General features: G+C 34.7%; 1 protein-coding gene across 3 annotated transcripts; it reads right to left on the bottom strand.

Moving 5' to 3' along the window:
- Positions 1 to 13,398: 13,398 nt before the first annotated feature.
- Positions 13,399 to 25,719, bottom strand: LOC131957930 (involucrin). Of its 3 annotated transcripts, none has more exons than XM_059322789.1 (13): positions 25,484 to 25,719; positions 22,764 to 22,826; positions 22,533 to 22,671; positions 22,086 to 22,179; positions 21,363 to 21,513; positions 20,615 to 20,693; positions 19,277 to 19,388; positions 18,168 to 18,203; positions 17,906 to 18,046; positions 16,811 to 17,619; positions 15,907 to 16,061; positions 14,814 to 14,888; positions 13,399 to 14,316 (listed from the first exon to the last, which is right to left on the bottom strand). In XM_059322789.1, exons 1-13 carry the CDS (start codon positions 25,539 to 25,541, stop codon positions 14,138 to 14,140), a joined length of 2,091 nt encoding a protein of 696 aa, XP_059178772.1. In that variant the 5' UTR covers positions 25,542 to 25,719; the 3' UTR covers positions 13,399 to 14,137. The 3 variants fall into 3 exon arrangements, with proteins under 3 accessions (XP_059178772.1, XP_059178773.1, XP_059178774.1); XM_059322790.1 differs by having other exon boundaries at positions 20,627 to 20,693; XM_059322791.1 differs by lacking the exon at positions 15,907 to 16,061 and having other exon boundaries at positions 14,186 to 14,316.
- Positions 25,720 to 26,402: the final 683 nt, after the last annotated feature.

Here is a 26,402-nt window from a genome sequence, read left to right as displayed (position 1 = left end):
AACCACTCTACCTGTGAAAATGCTCAAACTGATTCGCAGCCGGATTTCAACCTGTTCTCTGTGAAATCAATAAGTCATGCTCCCATCAATGTACAAGTTAATATCAACGGTAAGAGCATAAGCTTCCAACTTGACACTGGAGCATCTCTAACAGTCATAACAAAGAAGGACTTTGACTCTGTCACAGGAGGATCAGTGCCTCTACAGCCATGTCACAAGTGTTTAACAACATACACTGGTGACAATGTTCCGGTAATAGGAGAGTGTATGGTTCATGTAAATTATAATGGTCAAAGTGTTAAACTTCCTCTTCTTGTGGTTGAAGGAAATGGACCGCCATTACTAGGTAGGAACTGGTTAAGTGATCTTAAGTTAAATTGGGAGAGTATTTGTTCATTGAAGAATGTAAAAGAATCTAGTCTTACTTCACTAGATAAAGTAATATCTGAAAATAAATGTGTTTTTGGTAACTTTGGATTACTAAATGATAGAACAGTGAAGTTAAGCATTAAAGACACAAATCCAAGATACTGCAAAGCTAGAGTTCCACCTTATGCAATGAGGAACAAAATTGAAAATGAGCTAAGTAGATTGGAATCTAATGGCATTATAAAGAAGGTAGACTATTCCGATTGGGCGACACCCATTGTGCCAGTGTTAAAGAAGGATGGTTCTATAAGAATTTGTGGAGATTATAAAACTACACTGAATAAGCAAATAGAGCTAAATAGGTACCCTATACCTAACATTGAGGAAATCTCTTTGAATTTGGCAGGAGGAGACAAATTCACTGAATTAGACTTTAGTCATGCTTACACTCAACTAGAACTGCATCCAGATTCAAAAGTCTATACGACAATAAACACACATAAAGGACTCTACCAATATGAAAGACTATGTTTTGGCATATCATCTAGCCCTGGAATTTTCCAAGCTGTCATGGACAGTATTTTTAAGGACATTCCAAATGTTTGTGTGTACTTTGACAATGTGTACATAACTGGTAAGAATGACACTGAACATCTTAAAACACTAGATAAAGTTTTGAAAATTGTTGGTGAAAAAGGTTTAAAGATAAACAAAGATAAATGTCAATTCATGCTGACAGAAATTAGTTTTCTTGGTTATATATTGAGCAAACAAGGCATCAGACCTCAACCTGAGAAAACAAAAGCCATTAAAGAAGCACCCAAACCTGAAAATACCCAACAACTAAGAGCTTTTTTTGGGCTTAATAAATTACTATGCAAAGTTCATAGGAAATCTGTCTGGTAAACTATCACCACTGTACAAGCTGCTACAGAAAAATGCAACTTGGCACTGGGGTAAACAACAAGAAGCTGCTTTTAATACAGCAAAAGAGGCTTTGTCTGCTGACACCTTACTAACTCACTATGACCCAGGGAAAAGACTTATATTAACATGTGATGCTTCACCAGATGGTGTAGGAGCAGTCTTGTCCCACATGGATGAGAAGGGTGACAGACCCATTGCTTTTGCCAGTAGATCTTTGAACCAGGCTGAGAAAAATTATTCTCAGTTAGATAGGGAAGGCTTAGGCATCATTTTTGGTGTTAAGAAATTTCATAAGTTTCTGTTTGGTAGGAAGTTCACCATCTTTACAGATCATAAACCATTGCTAGGTTTATTTGGAGAAAACAAAACCCTACCTGAGCATGCCTCACCAAGAAGTCAAAGATGGGCTATCACACTAACTGCATACAATTATGAATTGAAATGCAAACCTGGATCTGAGAATAGTGCAGATAGTCTTAGTAGATTACCTTTAAAAAACCAAAGCCTGAGCTATGTACCAGAAGATGTATTTGTTCTCTTCACTATCATGGATAACTCCAATATAACTGTGAATGATGTTAATGTGAATGATGTTAATGTGAATGATGTTAAAAGAGAAACACAAAAAGATGAGTGCTTAATAAAAGTATATGAGTACTGTAAGAATGGTTGGCCTGAAGAGTCTGTGAATGATGACTTAAGGCCATATTAAATATGAAATTAAAACCCTTTGTGAAGATAATATAAAAGATGGAGAAGATGCAGTCCATTATCAGTCAGAGTTGCCTAAACAAAGTATTTGTAACTTAATAAATGAGTATGGTGATATGGCAATTTCAAATGTTTTAAAGAGAATACATTAGTAAGAAGGAATGTGATCATCAAACAACTTTGCTAACATCATTAGCACTTACAGAAACTAAAAGGGTAACATCAAAAGAAAAAAAAAAAAGATTTTTGCCATTTAATACACCCATTTCAAATACTGGATCACAGTTGCAAAGTGATATGGTCCAGAATATTACTCATAAACAGTATTTTTGGTTACCAGGAAAGCACTATCAGATTACATGAGAAAATTGATCAATCAAAGAAATCTATGTCAATTAAGGATCTGAATAATAGCATAATACTTTCAGATGCCAATTCAAAAATAGTTCCATTAAATCATGACAACTCATGCATTGAAAGAGAATTTGGTGTTAATAAGAATGTGTATCTAAGAAATTATGGGAGAAAGGAAAAATGGATACCAGGTCAAATTGTTCAATGTACAGGACCTGTGCCTTATAAAGTTAAAAATAACTTGTGCAGATAATAAGTGTGAATCTGTCAATCCCACCAAGTCTGAACAGTTGACACCAACTCAGTTTGTCCCACAACCAAGTTCTGTTGATATGAGTGAACCAAGTTGTCTAGAGTCAGAAAATGTAAATTCGGGAGTTAATGATTTAAATCCTAGACCTCCTGAGATAGAGAATCCAGATGGTCAGAATCTTGAGTCACCAAATCAAAAGCTACTGAGAAGGTCAAGCAGGACAATCAAAGTCCCAAATCAGTTAGACCTATGATTTTAAAGGTCAAAAAGGACTTTGACATCATTGTTTTGTATCTTGATTATGTTGTAGCATATTGTGCATTGTTTGTAAGGATGTAATCTACCATAGTGTTCATGTTACAATATAATTGGTGATTTTAGGATACTATCAATTGTTCTATTGAGAGATGTGTTATTGTGTTCTAAGGGTAAAGGGATGTAATAGATTGAAATAATTGTGAGGTCAAGGGAACTCACTCTTCTGTATTAGTATTATATTTATATTGTTATCTTGAGTGATGTCCCTTACATGTTGTTATCTATAAATAGTTCTCTCTCGCCACTCACTTCCTCTCTTTGCATCATGGCGTCTGTAAATAAAGATTGTTAACACCAACGCGGCTTCTCGTCATGGTTTGTCAATCTACCTCAAGGTGTGACGTCATTTTAGGGGAGGGGGGTCTGGCTTTTTGTGACGTGTGACGGAGGGGAGGGGGAGGTAAAAATCGTCCAAAAAAGCGTGACGTCATTTATGGATGACCCCTTTGTTGCCATATTGAAAAATATACAAAAATGCGCCTTAGATATGTCATTTTAACATATTTTAAAAACATACCTTGTAGGATAATATCGACGATTTTCACAAACTATAGGTTTTTACTTTTTAAAATAGTGTTATGACTAGGTAATGCGATTGTAATTAAAAAGTTCCCAGAAACAGGTGAACTCTACCTGCCCCGTGGAGGTCCAGTTTGAAAGGGAACCTCACCTACTTTTACTTATAAGTAATTAAAATGTAACTTTCAAGGCAAACACATATTTTAAGTTCTGTACATTTGCAGCTTTTATATTACTGTTTCTTGAAATAAAAGTTCAAAATGCGCAAAAAAACTTTTTATTCAACAATAATGATCGTGTCCCTTATTAAAACAAATAAAACTTAGATATAGAGCTTCGTCTAGTTTTATTTAATAGAGGAAATCATTTTTTTTCCATAAGCGGCAATTAAAAAACAAAAGTTTTGGTTCTTTTCATGACCTCGCCGGAATAAACCGGCTAAGGTGTCGTTGGGCTGCTAAGAAAGTGCCGGAAACCGGTCGGCAATCAAACCGCTCCATTAAAAACTGCAGTGTACGTGAATGCTGTACCGGTCTTTTCACGACCGCTCTCGGTGCGAGGGTTGTGATTTATCAATTATCTTCACCCAGTGGTCAGTGTGGGGATGAAAGAGGATTTAACCGCCACAAAAGATGACCCGCCATGAATAAACTGACCGTTTGCCCTCCGCGTTAAGGCTCTAATGAATCAAAAATAACTAGACACCAGGTGTTTTTTCCTTTTTTAGAAGTCTTGACCACTAGCTAGCAGGCTTGACCACTTGCCCTATGTTTCAACTGGTAGGTTTGTAAAGAAATACTTCTAGACAATGTGGGAGAGTACAGGGAATAAAGAGAGGGGGAAAGCATGTGTCTATCCCAGGTCAAGCTAGCCCAGTGGTCAGCGCTAGTTCAGCCCATCAATTTCCCCTCCGGCCAGGGTCCGAGGCCACGCGTCAAGCGCTGGACAATGGTGTAAATGCAGTGGACACTGGCTGGACGGTAACGTTGACAGGCCGAGGAGAATGCCAATCCCATCCCGTCTTTCTTCTCCGGTCACAGTGTGTCCCCCCCCCCCCCCACCTTTACATTACCCACAAGCCTTTGCAGCGCGGTAAACACCGCGAGCTTGACGTGACCCCGATGACCCGCCTGAACTTTAACCCCCACTCGCCACCCCTGCGTCCAGCCACGCTAATCAGAGCTAGTTTTTGACACGCGCGTGACGCCGAAGCACCGAGAATAAAATTCCCACATATTATTACTGCCAAGATGCCACAATCGTCGCCCCCATCCTAAAGTTGGCACCCCGTATGAAATCATTAAACCCGGGCTAGGGAGCAGAACAAGGAATTTGATCATAGTCTGGGAGTTACGGGGTGGGGGGGGGGGGGGGTAACGGGAATAACGGAGACAGGATGGTTTTATGGGGATAAATTAGGGTTCAGTTGGTTTAGCCGTACCCCACCAGCGATCACATTTATCATATCGTTTAGCACCAACCCTGACCCCAATCCTAAATCCGACCCTAAACCCTGACCCGATCTCTAACCATAACCCAATGTCTGACCCACAAACATTGACCAATCATTAATTCAATACATAACCCTGACCCAATTCTTAACACTGACTCGATTTTTAACCGATTTAAGGAATCGAAATGGGCTCTTCCATAATGATGTAATGACGTCACTCCCCTATTAAAATAACTAAAAGTAGGGCGCTATATAATGTATTGAATACCCTTGCTAAAATTGTATAGGGCCCATTGTATAAGATGCATCTTAACCCATCTCAGTTTTAGATAGAAATTCCTGTTGAAAAAAAAAAGAAAAATTGCTAATTGGGTGAGTGTGTGTGTGTAGGGGTTTGGGGGGTAGGGTATTATAATAGATTATAATTGACCGTGACGTCTTGTTAGGGAAAGGGGTATGATTTTTTTTGACAACGGTACAATAGTTTTAAAAAAGCATGACGTCATTTATCCTTACAAGAAGGATGATTTTAGTGCTCACTGTCACTGAATAATTTTCTGATCGTGCAAGTTTTTAAAGGCGTTGCTATGTTTCTAATTACGTAATGTTTCAATGAAAAGTGCATTAAATAGCGTGGTAAATAGTACTAACTTTTAAAATAACTTAGAAAATAAAAGTCACTTATAATTTTAATGATGGTGATGGAAGATATTTTCAGCAAAAGGGTAAAGTAAAAAATATCTTTAACGTGTTAAAGAAAAAACTAATATACACAATGCTGTATTGTAATTCATTTATACATTTTTTTTTCTATTTTCTTCCATAAAAATACAGCATAATTTACAACATAAATCTCAGAAGATATAACAGACTGTCATTGTTTTCGAAAGCCTTTGAGGTATCATAAATTTCAGACCTTACTTTGGCACCTGACAAAACAACTTGGCCAGAAAAAAAAAATGACAACAATCCTAGAGTTGACCATCTGATAGACAAGACCGGGGAAATGGTATGGCTCATCACTTGAAAACTGAGCATGAGTTAAAACTTCTAGTCGTATAGTAGGAACCTTGACATCATAGCTGTCGAACATGTTTTGATTTATACAAGAAACATCAAAGTTTCACTGAAACAACACAAAACAGCAGACCACACCATAGCGCAACTAGGTTACACACTCATATAAGTATAACAGTTTACTAAGTAAAACACATGGCTCAGTCACTCACCTTTACCGACCTGTAAATAATTATCGCTCAACTTCAAATAAATCCACACACACCCACAGAATAAAGCAGACGCCAGGAATAATTGTTTTTTTTCTTAGTAAAAAGTTGAGGAGATTTGATTTATAATGAAGCTTGTCAGCAAACTGTTTGATTTCAAAAAATAATAATTTGAGTACAAGTTTAGTTTTCGGTTTAAACGAGAGTAGCAGGATTATATCCATAACTTAAAATTGTTGTCACATTTTGTAATGATCTTTTTACTAAAAATATTTAACGCAATAAAAAGCAGCGATTTAAATTTGATTATCTTTCCATAAAAGTTTTAAACTTATGTTCTTATTTGTGTAAAAACAAGTGCGAGTTATTTACCTTACTTATGTAATTTTTTTTTTCTCAGAAGGGAAGTAACTAGCAAATTAATATTCGTGGCGCGTTTTTTTTTGCACTCAGCTTCTTCCTACCAAAAACGTGGTTACTGCCCTTGTTACATACGCCAATAATGGCCTACTACTCAGCTAATTAATACATTAATAACGTTTCTTAATAACAGAGTTTCTTCCAGGCATCCCTCCGGAAACCCCCAGAAGAAAGTCTACCGCCCTCCGAACGAAATGGAATTTGTATAGAAAATATATACTTCTAACAGTGTCCGCCCCCCCCCCCCCCCCCCCCCCCCCTGGAAATTTTAGTTCCCCCCCCCCCCCCCCCCCCCCCGAAAATTTGAAGTGTCCCCCGCGGAGAAAAAAACGTCTGAAAGAAACACTGCTTAATACATTTATGAAGAATGTTATATAATGTATCAGACATCATAAAGTATCAGATAATAACATTTGTATTTACAAAAGTGTGTTGCGGTAGGAAAAAGGCAGAATCGCGCAGTTTTGCTGTCACTATCGCTAATATTGTCCGGGTTAGTGATCGGTTTAGAGCAGTGTTTCTTCCAGACTTTTTTCTCCGGGGGGGGGGGGGGCACTTGAAATCTTCGGGGGGGGGGGGGGCGGTAAACTTTCTTCGGGGGGGGCGGACACTGTTAAAAGTATATATTTTCTATATAAATTATATAAATTTCATTTCGTTCGGGGGGGGGGGGGGGGGGCGGTAAAAAATTTTCGGGGGGGGGGGGGGGGGGGGCTTCGCCCCCCCCGAAGAGATGCCTGGAAGAAACTCTGGTTTAGAGTTAGGGTATGGGACACGCAGCGATAAAAAAAACAACAACCGTATACGTCCTGTAGACGACCTTGACCGCCATGGAACCGTTAATTCATATGTCCAGAGACCGGACGTTTTTATGTTCACTTCTAACAAGGAAGTGACCACACGCCATCAAAAGCCGGCAGACCGGCTAAATGAGGTCCACTTGTCAGACAAGATGAATGAACCCATCCACGGCTAGACTTACCGGAAACTTTTGATCTGACCGCCTGGGGCTGTCAGCCATAATCGCCCTCAAGTTGGCTTCACTGCATCAGATGGTTAATGCAAGGGAAATCTGTTGATTAATTAATTAACGACTTTGGGACCCATCAATTTTATCCTGTGATTTTTTTTTTTAGTAAATAAAAGTTTTCAGATCTTAGCCTGTAAGGAAATTTTGTTTGTGTGACTTCTGCATGTGAACATATCAAGTAAGCTGTGATCCAATATTAAGATAAAATTTTCTTGCCAGACCCAGGTACCGATTAAAGCTGAGTAGACTCACACATGCGTCAGAAATTGAAAAATGATAATGGTATAGTCAACACATTTTACTTCATGCATTGTCATGACAGGCACCCATTAGAGCTGAATAATCCTCAAGAGAAATTTTGAAGTTGAGAAAACTGAGACAGCAGGGATGAAGCAACAAGTTTTGACAGTGGTTTAACTGAGACAGCAGGGATGAAGCAACAAGTTTTGACAGTGGTTTAACTGAGACAGCAGGGATGAAGCAACAAGTTTTGACAGTGGTTTAACTGAGACAGCAGGGATGAAGCAACAAGTTTTGACAGTGGTTTAAATGAGACAGCAGGGATGAAGCAACACATTTTTACAGTGGTTTAACTGAGACAGCAGGGATGAAGCAACAAGTTTTGACAGTGGTTTAACTGAGACAGCAGGGATGAAGCAACAAGTTTTGACAGTGGTTTAAATGAGACAGCAGGGATGAAGCAACACATTTTTACAGTGGTTTAACTGAGACAGCAGGGATGAAGCAACACATTTTTACAGTGGTTTAACTGAGACAGCAGGGATGAAGCAACAAATTTTGAAGTTGAGAAAACTGAGACAGCAGGGATGAAGCAACAAGTTTTGACAGTGGTTTAACTGAGACAGCAGGGATGAAGCAACAAGTTTTGACAGTGGTTTAACTGAGACAGCAGGGATGAAGCAACAAGTTTTGACAGTGGTTTAAATGAGACAGCAGGGATGAAGCAACACATTTTTACAGTGGTTTAACTGAGACAGCAGGGATGAAGCAACAAGTTTTGACAGTGGTTTAACTGAGACAGCAGGGATGAAGCAACAAGTTTTGACAGTGGTTTAAATGAGACAGCAGGGATGAAGCAACACATTTTTACAGTGGTTTAACTGAGACAGCAGGGATGAAGCAACACATTTTTACAGTGGTTTAACTGAGACAGCAGGGATGAAGCAACAAATTTTGAAGTTGAGAAAACTGAGACAGCAGGGATGAAGCAACAAGTTTTGACAGTGGTTTAACTGAGACAGCAGGGATGAAGCAACAAGTTTTGACAGTGGTTTAACTGAGACAGCAGGGATGAAGCAACAAGTTTTGACAGTGGTTTAACTGAGACAACAGGGATGAAGCAACAAGTTTTGACAGTGGTTTAACTGAGACAGCAGGGATGAAGCAACAAATTTTTACAGTGGTTTAACTGAGACAGCAGTGATGAAGCAACAAATTTTTACAGTGGTTTAACTGAGACAGCAGGGATGAAGCAACAAATTTTTACAGTGGTTTAACTGAGACAGCAGGGATGAAGCAACAAATTTTTACAGTGGTTTAACTGAGACAGCAGGGATGAAGCAACAAATTTTTACAGTGGTTTAACTGAGACAGCAGGGATGAAGCAACAAGTTTTGACAGTGGTTTTAACTGAGAGTTTATTCACACTAGGGAAGTGGGTCCTGTAAGGATGTATGTACAATTTGTATGCTAACAAACAAAAAGAAAATGTGGAAAAATATGTTACACAGTAACTAAACAGATTGCATAAAAAGAATAAAAATAAATAAGAAAACAAATATACAGAAAACAAATATTTTAAAATGTAGTTTTTAAAAAATAGTATCTACAAGTGAGCTTAGTGATAGAGTGATTGTTATGAAGCAGAGATTAAAAAAAAAAAAAATTTCATGTTTTTATCCCAACCCATCATGTCTAAAATACAGTTTATTTTAATTAAACAAATGTATAAACATTTGATTTGTTGATGTGAACAATTTATAAAATATACATTTCATAAGCTATACATTTAACATCAAATTTTGCCATTAAAAAAACTCAACATTTTTAAGCACCAACTCATTAAATTTACATCCAAGCCAACCATTATCTTTATACTTCTCTTTACCTTCCCTACATTTAGCTTTACAAAATGTTGACTGCATAAACATTTTTTTTCATATATTAAAGAGCTTTCTCAAGGCTTGTTCTCTTCATATCTTTAAATAAAATATCACACTTCTAAAAATATGAATCCTCATCAAAGGTTATATAACAGCAAATATTTTAACAGCTATATTTATATCAGCTTATTTAGAAAAATTAATGTACAGACTTAAATATTTTGAAATTAATAAATCACACTATAGAAACACTTGTTATGTAAGTTTATATGTATGTAATTAGCTATGCTGAGGAAAAGAAACTGATAATAATGATGTCTCAGATACTCCTTAATGTTTTAGCACCAGACTATTGCAGTACATTGTAATTATATTTTTATACTTGCAAAACCTGCATATCATTTGTACATGAGATAAATTACTAAATATTTATATAATAACCTATTTTAACCAGAAATTATTTTTTTAGTTTAATAGGCGATTAAGTCAAAAGATTATCAAAAGTATTATAAAATTATATAGTGCATACATTTCTAAATCAAAATATAAAATAGTGTTAATATAATGTAAGGGAAATAACTTATTCACAAATATTTTAAATACCTTTGAGTTCTTTCTCTTTTTTTTTTTTTGAAAATGGCCAGCTAAATACTTGTGTCAAAATTCTGACAACATAAACATAGTTTTTCTAAAAAAAAAATACCTTTTGGTTAAAGAAAATACGGTAAATTGGCTCTAGCAATTATTAACATAATTACGTATTTAAATGACTTAAAATATGAAAATAATTTTGCAGTCAGTACTGTTTCAAGAAACTGTATTTGGCCTTTTAAATGGAATGATGAAAATATTGATTGCCATTTAACATAAAACAATCACAAATATCAAATAAACCCTTTGAGCAAGCCCTACTTTAAATATAGATGTATATCGAATAATTCTATATTGCAATTCCTGCAAACTTAAAAATGTTTTTGAAATTTTGTTGTATGGTAATGCATTGCCCCAGTCTTACCACACATTGCACTGATAAATAAACAATCACAACTAGTCTCTGACCACTCACAATAAAACTTGGTGAGCGGACACTAAAGTTTACAGTCCATTCAAATTTAAAACTTCAACTTCATACACAGAGCCCAACTCATCACTTCAGGATAACATGGCTTCACATGTTTTTTACAGCCAGCTTGTTATTCTAAGGTGATGAACTGCATCATCTTTTTATTTAAAACATTTTTATCAAAAGTAAAAAAAAATATATATCATAGTTAAATTCACAAAGTTATGTAAAAAATATGTGTACTTGTAGATTTAAAGAATTGCTTCTTTTTGTATAAGGAGGTATGACTGAGCCTTACGTACGTATACAGGGCTTGACTGAGCACATGTGTTTTTGTACACTGAATTAAAAGAGATTTGGTGAACAAAAATTTAAGGTACAAAATAAAATGTACAAAATTGATAACTTAAGGTTTAAACTGAAAAAAGAAAATATTGTGAGCCTTCACCAGACTGACTTAAATTGAGGCTAACTTACAAGGTTGTGGAATCATAAAAAATGGGTTCCTACACTTAGCTCTGTATTATAGACAAGAGCTAATGATAGGCTAAACAAAATTAATTTTGTTATTAATTAACATTAGAAAAAAATCCACTATTGAAGGTGAAACTTATTAAAAAAAACTTTTTTTTTATCTGGACCAAGACAATCTGGCAACATGAAATCTTAAATCTGGCATTTCCTTAAAATTGTTGAACTGACATGATCTCGTAGAAGTAAAAAGTCAGGAAAAAGCAGGTTCAATAAGAGCTTAAAGCTACTGGACCAATATACCAAATTAATTATCAACACAGGATATATTACCTATATCAGCCTAGATTTTTGTGTTGGTTTATCCTTAAATGTCATAGAAAATATTTCTACATAAATATAGAAAGCTGAATATTATATTACAAAAACATTACAAAATATGAACTAATAATGAAAATTAGCCATACGAAAGCTACACTAATGATAGATGAGTCACACCCAGATAGTAATATCAGAGCTCAGATACTGGACAGTCAAGGCTGCCCAGTCCATCAACTGACCACACAAACTTTCTAGGCTTAACACATGTATAGAGCAAGATGATTCACTACAGATGGAGGAATGTTTGACTAGAATCACTTGGCAAGGGAGATAACAGCTTAAATATGAGCACAAATAAAAATCTAATTTCAATATGATGAAAACAAATCTCATTTGGCCAGATTGTCCTGAAGGAATACTACAAGTTTCACCCATGAGTCTGCTATTAGAACTGCCTTAAATAACAAAACTAGTATACAAAAAAATACAATTTCTATGTGAGAAAAACAGTAAATAAATTTCAGTAATATTACAATTTAACAGTATTTTTTTTAGACCTCAAGGATGAACATGTTAAATCAGGAAGAATAGGACAGTTTGAGGTCTAGCAATTGCACTGAGTAAAAAAAATTAACAAAAGAAAACTTTTGTTATCTTAACATTAAAGTAAAAAATAAGTGTCCTGAAAATGTGATCTAATTAACATAATTACAGGACACTAAATAAGAAAAAAGTAATTAAGTACATTAACCCTAAAGCAAAATGACTAATGATGAGAGATATTAACCCTTAGCCCTACAAATTATTGCATTTGTATAAAATGTTTAGATCTATCTTGTCAAAAACCTGCTGTCTCTGTTTAATCCAATGTTTTGTTCAAAATCTTGAAATAAGAACATTTTATAAAAAGTCCCATGTAAATTATTTAGTTAAATGCACAAAAAAGTTGAGATAAAGGTCATATCATTGTTAAAGGGTGGAGTCACCTCAAATTAATGTAAGTTATTTAGAATATTTATAAAAATATAGGTTGCCTTTACATGGATATAAAACTATATTAAAATTATCAATATCATTATTGAATTTATAAACCAATTACAAATAAAAAACAAAAAATTTTTAGACAAAAAAATGAGCGATGTATTTTCTAATTTTTTAAGAAAGAAATTATTCCTATACTTTATGTCTTGTTTCACTTTACTTTTGTTATTTATAAAGCTCTTCAAAATGTATAGACTTAGTAGTATCTTTTTCGACAAATATTTGATAAATAGATGCACTAGTATCTTTTTACAATTAATATTTGAAAGTGAGCCTATATTTAATATATAAATTAACTCTTCTTTAACCTGTAGATCTAAAAAAAATCTACTATAGCACTTGGTACCTGGACAATAAGTTAATAGGCAATAAATATGAAAAAAAAAATATATGTAATATTAAAAATTATATAGTTTAAGCTTAAAATAGTGCTGAATTATTTTTGAATAAATAAATTCAAATACACAATTGTTCAACATACCACCACAGGTAGATTATTTTAAGCTGCTGTCAACTTAATTTAAAATTTCCTAACAAATTTGGCTGCTTTTCAACTATTATACAATAAAGACAAATGTTAACATTTTAAGCTTTTGCAGCCTTAAAAAGTTATTTTTAAACAATTTTTTTCAATGACGTTTTTCTAGATTCACTGCCCAACAATCACAAGCAGAAACTTTCTAAAACCCACTCATTTGTAAGCTAACCCAAACAGTTTCAAGGAGAGAAAATGCGAAGACATGCCATTTTCCTGCCTAGCTGTTTTGTGCCAACAATTGGATTTTCTTTTTTATACCTAAATAAATTTTTTTAAATATGACTCATTGACAATCTGACCCAAACTGACCATAAATGTTCCCAACACCTAATTCTGTTTCTAAATGAAGTTATTTAAATTTTTTATTAAATACTTCAGATACAATTTTTAGAGGTGATAAATGTAAAAAATAAATTCAATGCAATAAAAGGTTTAGTGTGATGAATATATTTGTGGAATAAAAAACTACTTGGCCTAGAACAAAGCAACAATATGAAAAAATGTATATTATTCTTATCATATGTTGTCAAAAATAGTAAAAAATCAAAACTAACTTGATCGATGAACATTACAATTATTAATGTAACAGTGAACCTGTGGCCTTAAGATCTATATTTTAAAAAATACAAGATTTAAAAAAATCATTACATATCAAGTATAAAGTATACATTAGGATAAAATCACAGAAATGAATTCATATGACATCAGACAAATATCCCTGCCCATATCTGTCATGAACTGAATAGCTAGCACATACCCCGCCAACAACTCGCATCAAGGAAGTAGTTTTTTCACAACAAAACCAAAAAATAAAATAGCTATATGTAAGTGAATAATTTATATACAATATACATTTATAAATAGACATAACACATGAGAATAAATGTGATTTTTACAATTTTGCAGGTTGATAAATAATTTTCAGAGACAGTTTGTAGCATCTGCTTGAGTGAAAAAATGGCTGCTGGCTTTACCATGGCAGAGTGTATTGCAATGTTGGCTATTGCTGTTTGCAGTTACCTTTGTCCTTCTTATCACCACCTGCTGAGTTTTGTTTGCGTGACTTGTTGCGGATTTTGCCGTCTGTTCGCCGCTGACCTTGAACTGGCTGCCACACAGACATAACAGGCTCCGCCCCTAAAATATTGGCTTGACCTATCGATCCACCCCCTGAAGGATCTGGGGAAATAATTTGAGGAGCCAATTATGTGTATGTTTAGTTCTAAAAAATTTAAGTCATACACGTGCAGCATTTGGTTTATTTTAATTATAAAAAAAAATAATGCTAACTGTACACTTTAAAAAATGTGCTCATGTTTGAATTAAAATAAACAGCAATTTAAAAACTATTTTTTTAGCCAATTTTAAAAATTAACATTTAAAAAAATTAGAAGCTGTGTTCTAAAAAGATTAAGTAATAAGATTAAAAATGTTTGAATTCAATGTTAAAGAATAAATAAGTTGGATATATTATATGATAATTTTAATGATATAATGTACTCATAATCTAATTTCTAAAGATAATTTTTGAATACATAACAATACTACTACTGAAATATATATGTACATTTTTTGACTATATTTTACACTTTCACGATTAAATATTATTTATATACTCAGTATACTGACTGTAGCAAATAAATGATGATAAAAAACTGGAGTGAAATAACACTGACCTTGGTAGCCGTGTAATGGTGCTTTAGTTTTTCTTAAACTTCCCCGGAGCCCAGGGTCCCATTCTAGCTCTCCGTCTGGGGATAAGACAAGACTACAATGACCTCACACACACTAAAACTAGCCACTGTTTATACTAAATACAGAACTTATGTATTCTATATTCTACTGCCCAGCAATGTATAGGTTGACTGACTTTTGGTTTTGCTACAATGCTGGGTACCCACCATAGCTGGAGGAACTTGAAGACATCTAAATTAAACATGTTAAAAAATCTATGAACTCTACTACACAACCAAGATTTAGTCTAGCTATCACGTCATAAATTAAATTACCCTATTTCATTATAGTCTGTATATTTTTTGGCCCAAAACTTGACATGGAAAATCATCAATATATTTAATGACTAAATAGTGGTAAAATTAAAACTGACATAGTATCATGCAGTTTAAAATAAGTTGAAAGGTGATTAAACTAATGATATAATAGAATAATGGTGAAAATCATGACATCTGTTATAATCAATGATTTCAGTCATAGAACATATCCAGTAACAATGTTCCTACATTCTACACAGTAAGTTAAAAAGTATTTGATAAGATTAGTTATAATTTTGTGATTAAGACTAATTGTACTAAAACGTACCGCATAAATTAGTTGGATTGGATATTCCAAACAGGAAATGGATGTTCTTTATGGAAAATACTTCTAAACTATTAAAAAAATTAGTTTAACATGGGATTTAGGATATAAATATTAAAGTTAACCATAACTGCTGGTGGGTATTTGTTATCTCTTGTTAATGCTTGTTATATTATGAGAAATGATGTTAGCCAAATGATATTAGTTATGGTAATTAGTTCCAATGGTAGAGTTAGCCATAGCTTCAATGCTCCCAAAAAACCCACAGTTAACGAATTATTACCATCTACACACCAAACACTGATCTAGTGGAAATCTCAAACCTCTTTTAGTGCATCCTTCATCAACTCTGTACCCTATACCTCACTGGTCAAACCCCACAGAAATTTTTCAACAACTCTACCTGCCCTGCGATTAGAATTTCTCTCTTAGACTGTCAAAAAAACTCCTCACCCGCTTGAGGTAAAGACCGTGAAAAAGGTATATGAGTTTTGAGCTGTGTCTCCTCAGTGAAGGCTGCATCTGGGTACCTTCTCTTATAGGTGGGGTCAATAGCAGCAGCGATATTAAACCCTGCGGAGCCATTAGGATAGGACCCACAGGGCGGGCTGAGATGTGGTTAAAAAAAGTCGGACATTCATTAGATAAAAAAAAATTAGTTCAAATAATCATTGTTTTGTGTTAATTTAATTTTTCAAAAGAAAACAAAAGATTTAAACCACAATTCTGTTGCTGATTTAAGTATTATGTTAAATAAAACAGGTGTAAATTAAAGAAACAAATAAAAAAAGTAGTTGAGGTTTTTTTTTTAAAACAAAAGGTTTGTTACTTTTTTAAAAAATGTTATAAAAAAATTGAGAGACTTCATGGTTTTTTAATTGAAGAGGCAATTTAAAGAGCAATAATTAGGAGTAGTTTGGTTTATTCTACAGATGTTTGCCCTGGGTGTAATTGGGCTGGGTTGGCCTGGTTGTGATTTTTAGGGCTGGGTTGGCCTGGTTGTGATTTTTAGGGCTGGGTTGGCCTGGTTGCCAATCATGCAAGGACAACAGTGAACCATCACCACTAGGTTTGTTAAAGCCTTGTCCCATACAAAGTGACATGACATATCAAGAGTTAGATATAAGTGTGGAGATAACTTTAACATAGGGTTGAGGAATGGAGGAGGAGAATACAAATTTATTTATAGCTCAACCAACTTGGATAGTGCATACAAATATTTCATTTTTTGAATTATTTTGTTTTAACCATTCGGTGAAGAAGCCACTTTATTATATAGATAAATATCAAGCTAAATGAAAACTGACAGGCAAGATATAGAATAAAATTAAATGGTGCATCAAACAAATATACTTACTCATCCTCTTCATCACTGTAATAACTTCCAGATCCTGACCTTCTCTGCTGGGGTTGGTACTGGTGCGGCTGACCTTTAACCTGGTGACCTGCAGCACCCCCCTCTTGTGAGGATAACCATTTGAGAACCTCTGTATCATCAGAGTCCCTCAGCTCTGGACCCAGCGCGTACGCTGGGGTCTGCTGTACCCGTCGTGGGTCCACGCTGGAACCAACGGGCCAAGACGGGTTGCCTTGGTGACTGTGGGCGCGGATAATATCCATGGTATTGCCAGAAATATCCCGCTGGGCCGTGCGCTCCATCTGCGCCCCGGCTCTTTCTTTCTGTACGTTTATAACATTCTGCTGTGCTGAGTTCTGAAGGGCTAGGATTCTCTCAGGATCACCTGCAGCGATGCGCCTGGCCGACTCTAAAGTGGACATGCCGCCACCAGGGCCTATGTAAGCTGACCTGGGACTGGACTGAGGCGAGGCAAGTGGTGGCGCCATCTGTTGCTGGGCCTTGATGTACTGCTGTTGATTGTGGACTGAACCTGGGGCAGACACAGTGCTCTGGGCTGAAGCGTGTCTGCTAGTGTTTTGATTACTTTTGCCAGAAGAGAGCTGGGCTGGGGGTTGAGTTTGGGGTGGGGATGGGGGCGTGTCAAATGCTTGTGTGTAGCTATTCCTGCGGTAACGATTGTGACCCCCGCTGCTGTTGCTGACTGTGACAGAAGCTGAGGCTCCGACTGGAGGAGATTCTTGCAGACGCAGCTGGTTGAATGTATTGGCAGAAGCTCCAAGGGGCAGAGACTCTGCAGATTGCTTCCTCTATAAAAAAAATAAAGTTGCATATAGTTTTTTCACAGAACAAGTGTGGCAAAAAAGACCAACTAATTAACAACACCATGAAATGAATCCATAATTTAAAAAAATGTTGGTGTTAGCATGCACAAAGTGCTGTTCAGAATATATAAGTGTTTGTTGTACAATAAACTTTATATGTAGCTTAACTTTTTCTGTCAGAACCAAGATAAACTTTTTTTCTTTCAGAACCAAGACGTACTCCTCCAGCAAACATGATCTAGAAAGAGCAGAAGAAAGCACACAACTCTACCTGAGCTTCCTTCTTCTGTTGATGTTTCAGCTTAGCCTTCTTTAATCTCAGCTTCTCCTGTTCCTGCATCACCCGGGCCAGCTGCTCATCTTGTTGTTCTATTTTCCGCAGTTTGTCCTGATCAACTTCTGCTTTTGTTCTCTAAAACAATAAAGCCTTTAGTTATTTTATGAAACCTTCAGAAATTTACCAGCAGCAAACTTGGTGCCTCAAGGAAACATTTATTAACTATAATCTAAAAGTGATTAATAAGGCATACCACCTTATGCTCTTGTTCTTGTAATAACCTAGCCAACTCCTGAAATAAATTAGAGAATTCTCTGTATTTTACAGTAAGTGTGATTTCTGTTTATTTATCTGAACATAGTATAAAAAATATGAAACTATATTTATTGCAACTGATAATATATAAATTCTGTGTTGCGAAAAATGAATTATGAGAGGAGAAGAAAGGACAGAAGTTGATACAAATTTAAAGTTAAATTTAACTTAAAGATAATTTGCAAACAACTTTTTCATAAGTAACAAGAAAGCATACATCATGAACCTGAAAGAGGAGATACTACCGTATTTGAGTTAGTCAAAGATCAGGGTATTTGAGTTAGTCAAAGATCAGGGTATTTGGGTTAGTCAAAGATCAGGGTATTTGAGTTAGTCAAAGATCAGGGTATTTGAGTTAGTCAAAGATCAGGGTATTTGGGTTAGTCAAAGATCAGGGTATTTGAGTTAGTCAAAGATCAGGGTATTTGAGTTAGTCAAAGATCAGGGTATTTGAGTTAGTCAAAGATCAGGGTATTTGAGTTAGTCAAAGATCAGGGTATTTGGGTTAGTCAAAGATCAGGGTATTTGAGTTAGTCAAAGATCGAGGTATTTGAGTTAGTCAAAGATCAGGGTATTTGAGTTAGTCAAAGATCAGGGTATTTGAGTTAGTCAAAGATCAGGGTATTTGAGTTAGTCAAAGATCAGGGTATTTGAGTTAGTCAAAGATCAGGGTATTTGAGTTAGTCAAAGATCAGGGTATTTGAGTTAGTCAAAGATCAGGGTATTTGGGTTAGTCAAAGATCAGGGTAATTGAGTTAGTCAAAGCTCAGGGTATTTGAGTTAGTCAAAGATCAGGGTATTTGGGTTAGTCAAAGATCAGGGTATTTGAGTTAGTCAAAGATCGAGGTATTTGAGTTAGTCAAAGATCAGGGTATTTGAGTTAGTCAAAGATCAGGGTATTTGAGTTAGTCAAAGATCAGGGTATTTGAGTTAGTCAAAGATCAGGGTATTTGAGTTAGTCAAAGATCAGGGTATTTGAGTTAGTCAAAGATCAGGGTATTTGAGTTAGTCAAAGATCAGGGTAGCTACAAAAGAAAACAAGTTTTTCACCTCATCTTGACAGGCTTGAATCTCCAGTCTAGTCAGCTCATCCATCTCAGGCGGCAGATTGTAGAAGTCACTGAAATCTCCGTCATCCTCTATACGACCTGAAGGGGTCACCCTGATCAAAACAAAACATTTAGTGATAATATTATTTCCTCTGGCTTAATGATGAATTTTTGTATACTTTTAATATGAAAAGAATATTAGAAAATGATAGACACTAAAAATAAGCATGTTATTTGGATTATAATATTATCTCATCATCAATATTCCCATCTGATAACAAGTTTACTTTGGATAAAATTTATTAAAATCATGAGTTGGGGATTTAAAATAATTCTCTTTAAGTAATTAAGTAACATAAAGTTACATTGTTTAAATTGTGTTAGTTTGTTAAACCACAACATGCAACAACAATCAGAAAAAAAAAAGAAATCCACATGCAGAAAGAAGAAAATGTTTTTATACAGTTTTGACCAACTCACAAATAATGAAAAATATTTAGTCCCTACAAGACTATAAAACAGGTTTAACTAAGCATAGCCTCTTCAACAAGCTAACATTAAATTATGGGTGTACTAACAGCACAAGATAAGACTAGTAATATCAGTCAAGTTTTTACTTTTAATCTTATTAACACATTTATTTAGGGAGCTTTATATATTAGTAAACCAGAGGTCAGTCAGGAAAACAAAACAGACACAAAAGCAGTGCGTTGTTAGTTTGCCAAAACAGACTGGGGTCATTAAGTTGTTTACAGACTTTGATTAAAGGTTTAGTAGTTCACCAACATAGAGGTTTAAGTCAGGTAACTCAAAAAAGCCCACAAATGTGTTAGTTTTAAAATTACAGAGGGTATGCTGTGTATTTCTATTCAGAAATATGCTGATAAAAAAATAATTCTATTTTCAACTAATGAATTGAAAGGTATGAAAGATAATTAGAAAAGAATGCAATAAACTTACTGTATACATATCTTAAAAAAAAGAGCTTAAAAATATAACAACAAATAGATGAGAAGGGCATGACACAAACAATATTTCACTTCAAATAAAGCTTTATATCATGAGAAATGAAGAAAATCGTATGAAGTATTTTCACAAATTCCAAAAATGAACGTTTGTTGTAGTTATTTTATTTAAAAAAAAAAACACTGACTGTATTGTTCATGTAGTTAAAATTTTAATGTTTCTTCTATGCTTTAAAATTTATTACAGACATAACTCATGCAAAAATGTAACAAAAAAAAAACAACAATCATGGATATGGTAGTCCATTTTTTGCAGGTGAGCAATGAATGAAGTGCAATGAGTTAGTGGTTAGCACACTACAAAGCCACAATACCTGGACCTGTACCTAGTGGCATTCACGCCTTGCAGGCTGAGGTTTTCAATGCTGTCAGCAACACGATCACTCCCAGCATCTGATTAAAAAACAGGAGCTTTGGTAATATACCTGGCATGTTTAAGTAACAACATAACCAATAAACCACATGAATGGTAACAACGAGAAACAATTTTCCCACACATACCACATGAATAGTAACTATGTGAAATAATTAGCCCACACAAACCACATGAATGGTAACTATGTGAAATAATGTGCCCCAACAAACCGCAGGAATAGTAACTATGTGAAACAATCAGCCCATATAAACCACATGAATAATAACAATGTGAAACAATTAGCCCACACAAACCACATGAATGGTAACAACGTGAAACAATTTTCCCTCACAAACCGCATGAATAGTAACTGTGTGAAACAATTTGCCTGAGAGCTTATTGACATTACAGATCTACACCACCTTTTTGTTCCTTGAACACATATCCCCATGGTTTACTTTTGTTTACTAATTTTGGCTCAAAAGTTGAAGAATGATTCACACATATGAAAAAGATTAAAGTTATATAGAACAAAGTGTATGGCGTAGACATAGCAATTTTTTTTAAAACTTACCTTTTTGAACAAAACACAAAAAATGTGCTTTTACCTTTGATTGAACATTAAATTAAAATTTCATCCCCAGATAAGAAAGGAAGTAGAAAAAAATGAGAGTAAAACAGAAAAGGAAGTTCTAGCAAAATGGCACCTGAATTGAGGACTAGCCTGGCCTCCTCTGTGTCTCTAGCTAGTTGTGCCTCCAGCTGTTGTCTTTCTAGCTTGAGTTTTTTCTCTCTCTTCTTCTCCAAGTGCCTTTCATACCTCTTCTTCTCTTTTTCTTGAAGTTGCCTTGCTAGTTCCTACAATATATTTTGTTATCACTTAAATTTTAGTGCACATAGTATAAAGTTGGTTGTCTTGGTCCTTTTATACACCCATTTTAGAATTAGATTAAGGACAGATTAACCTAATTAACTGTGGTAAAATTAAAGCTTGTTGTACTTAAAATGCATTATTTTTAAAACTGGATTTGCTTATGCTTAGTGAGTGCTGTGTTTTTTGTACAAATTACAGTTGATGGGAGATATACTATTATGAGCTGTTAAAAGCTGTCACCCCCAAAACATATTTCATACATATTTTCAGATTTTTGTTGTAATATTCCCATATCCTATTAGTAATGGACAGTTGTGATGCCAGTATACAGTGCACATAGCAAATACTTATTTCATGTTTAAACTCTGCTGGAATAAAATTATTTTTCATCAAAATACAGTCAAAAAATTATATAGCTGTCCTAAACATTGAAACTGGAGAATGCAGAACAGTTTGTTAGACTTATTCTGACAAATTAGTGACATTAGAATTAGCCAGAGGGTAAATTAAAAAAATAAAGTTATGTTAAACACTTCTAATTAAATAAAATACTTGCCTCATCATCAACGGCAGCAGTGACCTCCTTCCTGGAAGATTCATGTTTCAACTGTTGCTCTATTCTCTTGGCAATCTTCTCATCTTCCTCAGCCCTACAGAATACAAAATAACATTTTTGTACTTCAAAATAACTAATATCTTAAATTATTTTACATTTTACTTACTAGCAAACGCTTTCTAACATGAATTTGATTCAAATAAAAATATCTGTAGGCCTAGTTATTTTCTTAGATAACAAGCAAGAGTATTCTGCTTTAAATTCTGTATTTTCCACATAGCTAAGTAAATATCCATTCCATAACATGCCTAAAAATATAGGGTCTGTCTTATACACTGGTAATCAGCATTTATTTTCTTACAGAATGTAAAAATCAAAATAAAGCTGCAAATACCGCAAGACACAACTCAATTTATTACCTGCCCTTGAACAAAACATATGACTTACTGGGCTCTTAGAGCAGCTAATTCCCTCAGACGCTCTTCTTGAAGCCTTATTTCTTCTTCACTTTGTACAATCTTTGCAACAGGAATATCTTGTCGTACCATTCGGCGATTATAACGATTAAGTCCATAGTGCTGGTCAACTGATGATTAAAATGTTAATTAGCATTTTAAAAAGGTATGCATAATAGGAAATACAAACTAATGTAAATAAAAAATAATATGCAGTTCTTACTTTCTTGATTTTGCATCTGGTAAGCTAGAGCTCCATCCTCGTGCACTGACCATTGTTTTCTTACTGAAAAGTAATTCATATTGTTAGGATCATTACATTGATAAATTATGCAATTATTAATAGGCTTAGATTTTTTAAAAATGTGTTTAGATACATGGGTACATGAACTCTACTTCATGGATCACTCTCTACTTCAGGTCTCACTCTCAAAGGGGAACAAGCGTAGGCCCAGCCCTGGTCTAATAAATCTTTCTTGAAAATGTGTGTATTGTGAAGAAAACATAGATCTACATTCTAAAACTGATATAAATTCTAAAATCAAACTTTATTTTAATAAATATCTGAGTAGGCATATTTTTAGTGTTTTTTTTTTTGCATAACCTAACTAGATCTATTTCAAAAATTAAATGTAGGCCCTAATCACTAATCTCAAACATCTTGAAAGACTTAGAATTTCAACTAATTTGCAAATTAATATTTTGCAAAACCATGCATATAGATCTTGTAAGAACACATTCAAAAAGACATATAAAAGGTAAATGTATTCCAAAGAAAGTAAATCTAGATTCTAGATCTAGAAAGTCTACTAAACTAGATCTAGATTTTAGATCTAGATTCTCTAGAGTAGATTTCCTCACGCGGTCAAAGCCATATTGCGATCACATTCCCGTTTTCGCTTCGTAAAATAATTGTTTGGATGCTTTATACGAAACTACCGGTATCTGCTGTAAGCATGTCCATTTCTAAATATATCCAGGTAAAATTCTTTTGTTTTCTCCTTCTGGAAGACTAGTTTTTAAATTTTTAAGTTGAGGTATGACGTCAACCGGTGATCCCAGTTCCCCCGGATGAAAGCACTAGGTCCGGGATGTGATGAATAAAACTAACCAATCAAAGCTGTTTATAATTAGGTTAACTATAAATAGCTTCTACATATGTGTGGGACACTGTAAATACTATAGCTAAGGCTACTAAAGCAACCTGAGAGGTCAAATGGGGGTGATCGCAGCTGGGCTGACGATTCGGGTCGTTTTCCTCGCTGCGTAACCAATGACTTGAGCTAGACTAGCCTAGATCTAGATGCTCTATATTTCAAGCTAAGTCTAGAATCTGTATAGTTTATACATTATTCTGTGGTTTTAAATTATTTCGATCATCTACTTCTTCTAGAACTAGTTTGTGTCTCCATATACAAGCATATCTAAGCAAATTTTAGGTTTTGTCTTGTTAGTAATTGTTACGTCCCTTTGTTATGATTATTAAAATTGCGTCCCTTGAGTTATCACTGGGTCATCCGTGATGTGTTGTTAATAAATTTAATTGAAGTGTTTTTTATTTGGTTTTGCAGTCTATTAATTAATAATACAATCAACAACACGTTTAAAAGTGTAAATTATTTATTTTAGCTTTTAAAATTGGATCAAAACGTAAAAAACTACGCTTGTTACGCAACAGGAAAATGTGACCGCCGGCAAGAAAAATAATAATCATTAAAAAAGTTTTAAAAAACCCACGTTTTCTGATTGAACTAAAAAGTAGAAAATAAATGCTATAGGCCCTACATCACAATAATGCAAGCGATCACTCTACTATAAGCGATCAAAAACGTGGGGCGCCGAAGTAAAAGTTATTGATTAGATAATACTATTGACTTTTATTAGGGAGCTTGTAGAGAGTCAACAGTATTAGAAACTGTAAGAAAATCACGGCGCCCCACGTTTTTGCTCGCTTATAGTAGAGTGATCGCTTGCATTATTGTGATGTAGGGCCTATAGCATTTATTTTCTACTTTTTAGTTCAATCAGAAAACGTGGGTTTTTTAAAACTTTTTTAATGATTATTATTTTCTACTTTTTAGTCTTTGTCTGTTTGTTTGCATTAAAATCTTGCTATCGATTTTATCTTTTCACTTTTTTTGGGTAAACGAAGACAACTCGTAAAAAGACAACTCGTAAAAAGACAACTCGTAAAAAGACAACTCGTAAAAAACACGTTGTTTGAATACGTTACTGACTAGAACACATAGATTTGAACCCGTGTCGAGTGGGATAGCAATCGTGTGCCCAACCACTCGACCATATCGTCTCCCCCAAACTGGCCTACCTCCTGTAAGTTTAAACTCGGTTCAAGCTAAATTCTCTGCCCCTAAGCCTGTGGCGACATGTGATCGTTCGCTTCACTGCGCGCGAGGTACGCGTCGCTGGTTTTTTTTCTAATGGCTAGCAGAGGAGAATTATATATATAGATTATATAGCGGTCTAAAATGCTCAATAAAATGTTTCCATTGATCAATTTAGTAATAATAACAATTGAATATTCAATGGTCATCCAAAAGAAAGCTTCCCTGAAAATTTCAGCGCGCTAGCTAACTGGGAAGTGCCAGAAATTTCGATCGCAAGATTTGATTGGAAAGACAAACAAACAAACAAAGACACAGAGAAAGCAAGTTAAAGAAAACGTGGGAAAAAGGGGAAAAAAGATCGCAAGCAGGCACGTCACTAAAACATGAATATCTCAAATACTATGCGTAGGAATACAAAATGATTTATAAATATTAGAGTAGAATGGCAGCGGAATAACACGGTACTTTCAGTTTGTTTCTGTGTGAAACGGGTACAAAATAGCGCCCGATGAAAATCGGGAGTTCGGATTTTTTTGCTATGTGTGACCGCGTTAGGAAATCTACTCTAAGTGCTTAAAAAAAAACAAAACAAAAAAACCTTCTTGCACTTTTCCTCGAGGAGGAAAGTTAGGTCCATCCTCTTTAGCTTCAGCCATATTTCACACCAACAGCGATTCAATAAACATCCGAAATAGTCTACGGGGGAAAACAGTAGCTATATTTTTTTCAGGGCATATTCAATTTGACAATAAACATAAACAGGAATAAACACTATTGACTATAAATAATATCTTTCGCTCTTCCTCGTCAAAGAAAATTTAGACAAACCGGAAGTTGTCGAATGAGTAATTAGAGTTACCCCGAAGTTGACCAACTGGTTTGTCTCCGACGTTTCGAAGCATGTAAGCAAGGTAATCTGTCACCTTACTTACAACTGCGTTTTGTCATTGACAAAAAATGCACACATTGTAGCTAGAAATAGAAGGATTTGCTCGGTTTTTTTTCAATAAACGGTTGCTTCTCTAAAGACGGTCTTACTTTTATTGTAATGAATGGAGTTATTTTCCTAATACCGAACCCACCTGTTCTTAAAAAAATTAACTCAAAACCTAACCTTTAAAAAAAAAGTATCGTCCTATATAGATTCTACATATTACTAGATCTAGATCTATATATATATATCTAAATTTTATAATATTGTATAACAGATCTGAATTTTGTTTTCTTTGTCTAAAAAGAAAAGCCAATAAGATCTAACTTTAGGAGTGGGTTGAGAAATTAAAAAAAAAAGGCAAATAGATCTATGTGTAGAAATGTGTAGTTTCATATTGGTGACAAAGACGTTTTTCTTTATTCTCTAGCTACTATTGTTATTTTGACGCCATCGTGTAGAAAAACACAATCCGCCACCTCTCCACGACACGGACATTGTAAAACATGAATCACAATCCCTTCTCACGCCCTCAACAAATTCCATGTGAGTTCATGTGAGAAAAGATAGAAAAAAACTACACACT

The sequence above is a fragment of the Physella acuta genome, unplaced genomic scaffold (assembly GCF_028476545.2).
Source record: "Physella acuta isolate Inbredline_101_S28 unplaced genomic scaffold, ASM2847654v3 ptg001279l, whole genome shotgun sequence".
Lineage (NCBI taxonomy): Eukaryota > Metazoa > Mollusca > Gastropoda > Physidae > Physella > Physella acuta.
The sequence above is the reverse complement of the archived record's forward strand: the minus strand, read 5'-3'. Positions and strand labels throughout refer to the sequence as shown.

What these genes read in the sequence shown, in the direction of transcription:
- LOC131957930 (XM_059322789.1), bottom strand. Translation starts at nt 25,541, where the DNA reads ATGGCTGAAGCTAAAGAGGATGGACCTAACTTTCCTCCTCGAGGAAAA. An exon ending in TCGAGGAAAAGTGCAAGAAG is followed by an intron (nt 22,827 to 25,483) that starts GTTTTTTTGTTT and finishes ATTACTTTTCAG; the next exon opens with TAAGAAAACAATGGTCAGTG. An exon ending in AACAGAAGAAGGAAGCTCAG is followed by an intron (nt 17,620 to 17,905) that starts GTAGAGTTGTGT and finishes TTTTTTTTATAG; the next exon opens with AGGAAGCAATCTGCAGAGTC.